The following is a 6662-nucleotide window of genomic DNA, read 5'->3' as shown; positions in this document are numbered from 1 at the left end:
ATATATGTAATCTTTTTTCCTTAACATTAAATACACGCGCAAAGCGCGTATATATATATATATATATATATATATATATATATATATATATATATATATATAGTTTAGTCCGATATTTCTTTTAAAAGAAAAACTACGTTAATACACGGTACAATTATACTCATATCAAAATCTCCGATTTCATTAAAATAAATGTTAGAATTGGTTTGTGACGATTCACTTCAGTCGGTTCCATTGGTTTTTCAGAAACCATTGACACCCCTGATTACTCCAAATCAATTTTGTGTACATTTCACAATACGTACGATGAGAGTTTTTTTTTAAAATGAGTAATACTATTCCCTCTAATTATAAATATTAATAATTTAATGGGATACTTGTGATTTATTACTATGATGTTTTTATCCTTTGAAATTAGCACCACAATTTTTTGTATGTAACTAAATAAACCAAATGAAGAAAAAAAAATTATGCATGCATTGTGGATGTGCCAAACAATACTACCAAATTAATGATTGTAACTCCTTTACCAAATACTTGTTTCTTTGTTTCTCCACTATATAATAGCATTTGCAGTGTGCATTGTTTCTACAAGTCCCTCTCGTAGATCCGCAGGAGCAATTAAGTGCTCTTGTATATCATGGCGCAATTAAGTGCTCATGACTTGTCTTTCATCTTTGGCCTTCTTGGTATGGTTAAAATGTTTATATCTTTAGTTTATATTATCTTGTTTTGACTTTTGATGCAAATATATACACACATTATTTTAATTTATTTGTCTGATATTGACTTGATACGGAGTTTGAAAGTAAGGGAAAAGACACACACATATATACTAGATATGCTAGCACGGGCCCAATATATATACATATATTTTTGTTTCAACTTAAATGATGTAAATAGAATTTAAATAATTAATCATTAAAATAATTTAAGTTCTTAATTATTATGATTTATAATACTTTTTCTTCTATTTCAATTTAAGTGACAATGATACAATTTCGAGAGTCAGTCAAATATTTTATATTTTTAAAATTACTAATTATCTAATTTATAATAATTTTTACATAATTTTTCAATAAGATATGCCCCTACTCTCTTCGTCCCAATTTATGCGGCATAAATAAAGTTTTGCCAATCAATCAATTTTTACAATATTTTTCTTAATTATTGTTATTTACAACACTTTTTATTTCATTTTCAAATAATATATGTTGATTTATATCTTCCTCTGTCTCATCCCAATTTATATGACACTAATATAATTTTGATAGTCAATCAATTATTTTATGTTGACATATCATTTTGTTATTCTTAATTTTCTAATACATAAATAACTTATAATAAGTGGTAGTATAGTAAAATCATCGTTTGAAGGACGATAATTTAATTTAAAACATCAAGAGTTAATTTCGCATTTTATGTCTTTTTTATCTTTTTATTAAATATTATTTATCTTAAAATCTAGATGGCTCATAATAATTAATTAAGAGCGATTGATTATGTTACTCCTATAAAAATAAACATAATTTTATCATATCTAATAGTAATCATCGATAACTCACCAAAGTAGTATTAAATACGGGATGCTATATTTTACATATACAAAATATGATATTATTAAATATTTTTGGATAGTGCATTATGTTTATCTCTCACAATAATAAAATTTTATTATATATTTTCCTTTATTTTTTTTTACTTGATACATATAAACTCAACACAAATCTTAAGAAAATATACATTAGACATATATTTTTCTAAATTAAATTTATTAATTTTGTACTTTAAAAATTTAAAGTTAATTTTAAATATTAGTAGTTCTATATAAGAAAAAAATAATTTTAGAATTTAAATTTACTAAAATAAGTAAGTAAAAAAAAAATTGAATATAAAAGTCAATTAAAATAATAAAATTGATTTACTTTAAATATTTAGTTGTAATTAATTAAGATAAAATTATTATATTGTTAAATTACTTAAATTTAAGATGTTATATTTTGCATATACAAAATATGATATTATTAACATTATTGGATAGTGCATTATGTTTATGCCTCACAATAATAAAATTTTATTGTATATTTTTATTTATTTCTTTTTTACTTGATACATATCGACCCAACACAAATCTTAAGAAAATAATCATTAAGAACTTATTTTATTAAATTAAATTTATCAATTTTATACTTTAAAAATTTACATATAAGAAAAAATTAAAAATAATTTACTTAAGATTAAAATTAAAATTTTATTTAAATTAAAATTTTATTAATTTTTACTTAAACATTAAATTTAAATTAAATATTAGTATTTCCATATAAGAAAAAAATAATTTTAAAATTTAAATTTACTAAAATAAATAAGTAAAAAAAATAATTTTGAATATAAAATTTAATTAAAATAATAAAATTTATTTACTTTAAATATTTAGTTACAATTAATTAAGATAAAATTATTATATTATTAAATTATTTAAATTTAGATAATTTAAATTAAATCTATGTAAAGTTGAGGGCAATCTTGTAAATAAATAGAATAAGTTGAACTCTTTATAAGGGCATGATCTATAATTAAATGAAAGATTGTGGGTATTCTTTAAAGTTATTAATAAGGTAGCACTAACATAGCATAAAAGACAAATTCTTTAAGTAGTTTATTCTTGTGAAAAAACTAAAACGCCCTCAAAATTGATTTTAGTGTCCGCAAGTAGACATGTTGAAGGTCTTTTTCTATAATATTTTATATATATGTGTGTGTATATATATATATATGTATGTATGTATATATATGTATGTATGTATGCATGTATATATATGTATGTATGTATGTATATATGTGTGTATGTATGTATGTATGTATGTATATATATGTATGTATGTATGTATGTATGTATGTATGTATGTGTATATATATGTATGTATGTATATGTATATGTATGTATATATATCATGGGGCAATTAAGTGCTCATGACTTGTCTTTCATCTTTGGCCTTCTTGGTACGGTTAAAATGCTTATATCTTTAATTTATAATATCTTATTTTTATGCAAATATATATATATACTCTTTTTTTTTAATTTTAATTTATTTATCGAATTTTAACTTGACACAAAATTTGAAAGTAAGGGAAAAGACATAAATATCTCCTTAAACTTTGACAATATATTTTCAACTACACACTTTTTTTTCTGAAACTCTATTATCCTTGAATTACTTTAAATGAAATATATACACCCTTAAGTGCCAAAGTGATAAAGAAAGTGTACTCACTCTCCTTGAAGGTTGTGAGAGACTAAAAATAACTTAAAATCTATTAATATGGACACATGACATTTTGTTAATTGGACACTTTATAAAATAATTAGTACCCATAATAATATATTATAATTTAAACAGATATTTTAAAAATTATTTTCCTTTTTTTCTTCGCGAAATAAAGTCAATTTTTTTTTTCGTTTTTAGTAATTGAAACTATTGTTCACTTTGTCTTTTCTTCAATTTTTTTCTAATTTTGATGCTAATTTAGTTGTTGAATTAATTTTTGAAAAAGATTTTTTTCTTTTCAAAAATTCCAGGGTTTAGTTTATTTTTACATTGCTTAAGTCATTTTATTGTAATTTTTCAAAAGACAGGTCTACTTTTTCATTTATTTATATTTGGTTTTTTTAAAAATCCTTAACTCATGATATTATATTATTGTTATGTTTGTTTTTAGTAGAACCAGTTACATTTAAAAGGAAAAGAATAATTAATTTGATTATGCGTCGATAGTATTATCAATATTTTTTTAATAGAATTCTGAATTTAAATTTGTTATTATACGAATATCAATATGTCTATGCATTGGACTTAATATCAACAAAAACACTACTATAATTACAATCTCCACAATAAATTTGTACTTTTTAGACAGTCTAAGTTTAGTTTACTTAAAGTTATATTTTAGTAGTGTCAACTACTAAAAGAAAAAAATTATAAAATTTGACATTATTTTATAAAGAAAGAAAGAAAAATTAATTTTACAATATATATAAATTTTATTGTTAGTTAATTATATGTGCTAAATTTTTTGTCACCAATTAAAAAAGGACACATGTTTATATTAATTAGAATTTAAGTTTTTTTTATTTCTCATATGTTTTTTAAGAGAGTGAGAATATTCTTTTCGTTACCTAATACATAATAAAGTATTTATTCCATTTTAAAGTAGTTCAAAGGGCAATAGAATCTTTCGAAAGAAAAGTGTGTAGTTGGTCAAAGGTTTGGTGGGGGTAGGGGGGGGGGGGGGGGGATAATTGTTAAATTAAAGATTTGTAAAAAATATTCACATATCTATTAATCTTGTGATCTTAAACATGTCATGTAAAATGCTATAATAAAGAGTTATTTAAGAAAAGAAAAAAAATATTTTTTTGAAACGAACTAAAATGGCCATATAAACAAAGTGAAAGGAATGCACTAAATCTTTATTTTGATCTCTCAATATTTAATGATATATGTCATTATTATGCAGGTAATATCGTGTCATTCATAGTGTTCTTAGCACCAGGGTAAGAGGATTTTTTTTATTTCTTTTTTTGAGGACTTACATGTCTAATATTAATTACTTAAGAGATTTTCAAATAATAATATGATGGACAAATTGAACCCTCTATTATTTTATTTTTTTTAGGCCAACATTTTACAAAATATATAAAAGGAAATCATCAGAAGGGTTTCAAGCAATACCATATTTGGTAGCACTATTCAGTGCAGGGCTATTGCTATATTATGCTTATCTGAAGAAGAATGCCCACCTTATCGTCAGCATTAATGGCATTGGATGTGTTATTGAATTGGTTTACATCTCCTTATTTCTCTTTTACGCACCAAGAAAGTCTCAGGTGAGTCCCTTTGCTCTTTCTCATTAGAAATGAAACAAATATTCTCGCCCTCTCAAATTGATTGACATGTTTTAACTTCACATAAAGTTTAAATAAATAAATAAAAATTTTGAATTTTATGTTCTTAAATTAAAAATATGTCAAATGTATCAAAATGTTCTTAAATTGTTTGGCCTTAAACATGTTATGTGAGAAATTAAAATTAAAGAGTTTTTAAAAAGGAAAAAGATCATTCTTTTCCTAAAAAACTAAAAAATAAAGTATGTTAAACAAATTAAAACAGACGGAGTAATTAATAGAAGCATACATGTGCCATATATGATTAAATTTTGTACAACGACGGTATCATTTTTTTTTAATTTTATTTGAGTAGTTTAAACATATTACAGTACAATAGTATAATCTTAGATATTTATTTTTAATTATCCGGTAAATGACATGCTAGCATACTGTGGCTGCTTAAATCTTAAACTGCCTAGTACATACACTACAATGTAAAGATTCTTTTACGCTATTAGGGTCATTTGCCTTGTGGTAGCAAGTTGGTTACTTACTGGTTTTTACCAGGTTATTAGTGGAACTAATTATTTTAGTGCTATCAATTGCTTGTAATTGCTATTTTATAAGTATATAAAGTAATAAGTGATCTGATTGTGTAAAATATTTATTTTTGCACTATTATCAGTGGATAAAACATTTCTAATAGAAGTATGAATTGTCTATTTGCAGATTTTGACGGGGTGGCTGATGCTCTTGGTAGTGGGAGCCCTCGGAATGGTGATGATATTTTCTTGTTTGTTTGCAAAGGGCACAGAAAGGGTGATCATTGTGGGATGGATTTGTGCTGTTATCAACGTTGCTGTCTTTGCTGCTCCTTTAAGCATAATGGTTACATTAATTTAAAGTTTTATTTCTCATTAAATTCATTTCTTACTTTAATTGTCTCATATGATTTAGTTACTTTCTTTAGAAAAAATCTTTTAGGCCACAAAAAATTGGTTTAAATTTGACCACAATAGTAAAAAAAACTTATTCAGATTATAAATTAGTTAGTTTTTTGATATTTTTTCCTTTTCATCCTAAATTTAAATTTTTAACACTACTTTATTTATTATCATTTTTCAATACATTGATAACTATCTCAATATATGGGAGTGGACAATTTATGTATTTCATTTTCAGTTATTTAAATTTTTAATTAACAATAACATAATTAAATAATTGTCAAATGTAGTACTATGTAATTAAGAAAATAAAAATTAATTAGTACAAATTTATTTGTTAATTGTTAGTTATATTTACGTTTGAAGCTGTTTAATTTTATTTCCACTTTTAATTATGTATAGTTTATACTTTGTACATATTTTGAGAAATTTGGTTAAATTATTTTATTTATTTTTTATCTAGTTCAATTTTATGATTTTTTTTAAATATAAAAATTAGTGTATGAAAATAGAGTTTTAAGAGTAAATTCCTTAAATAGTTACCCAAATTTTGAAAAAAAAAATTCAAATATCATTTATGTTTGTTTCAGTTAGGGTCACAATATCACTCAACTATCTCTTTATTCCTCAAAAAATATTAAATATCTCAAAAGTCTTCTTCTCTCTTAGTTGACATGTCATGTCATTATAACTTATTTTTTTAAAAAACTAAACTTATTTTACTCATCAAACTCATTTAATCAAACTATAATTCTATTTTTTCTGAAAAAATGCATAAGTTTATTAAAATGAAATTTTATACTTAGAAAAATTTTATCGGTACTAAAATTTGA

General features: G+C 22.9%; 1 protein-coding gene across 2 annotated transcripts in view; it reads left to right on the top strand.

Moving 5' to 3' along the window:
- Window positions 1–588: 588 nt before the first annotated feature.
- The window catches only part of LOC107861002 (bidirectional sugar transporter NEC1), a 13494-nt gene continuing 7420 nt past the window's right edge, over window positions 589–6662 (top strand). The window contains exons 1-4 of one of the 2 annotated variants that reach the window (XM_016706412.2): window positions 589–689; window positions 4516–4552; window positions 4675–4885; window positions 5615–5773. In XM_016706412.2, the coding sequence (XP_016561898.2) occupies window positions 641–689; window positions 4516–4552; window positions 4675–4885; window positions 5615–5773 (456 nt within the window). In that variant the 5' untranslated portion in view covers window positions 589–640. Of the gene's footprint in view, window positions 690–2951; window positions 3001–4515; window positions 4553–4674; window positions 4886–5614; window positions 5774–6662 lie in introns of those variants that run through there. The other variant, XM_016706411.2, reaches the window with a different exon arrangement.

The sequence above is a fragment of the Capsicum annuum genome, chromosome 2 (assembly GCF_002878395.1).
Source record: "Capsicum annuum cultivar UCD-10X-F1 chromosome 2, UCD10Xv1.1, whole genome shotgun sequence".
In the NCBI taxonomy this organism is placed as follows: domain Eukaryota; kingdom Viridiplantae; phylum Streptophyta; class Magnoliopsida; order Solanales; family Solanaceae; genus Capsicum; species Capsicum annuum.
Note: the sequence above shows the minus strand (reverse complement) of the source record. Positions and strands in the feature narration are given on the sequence as shown.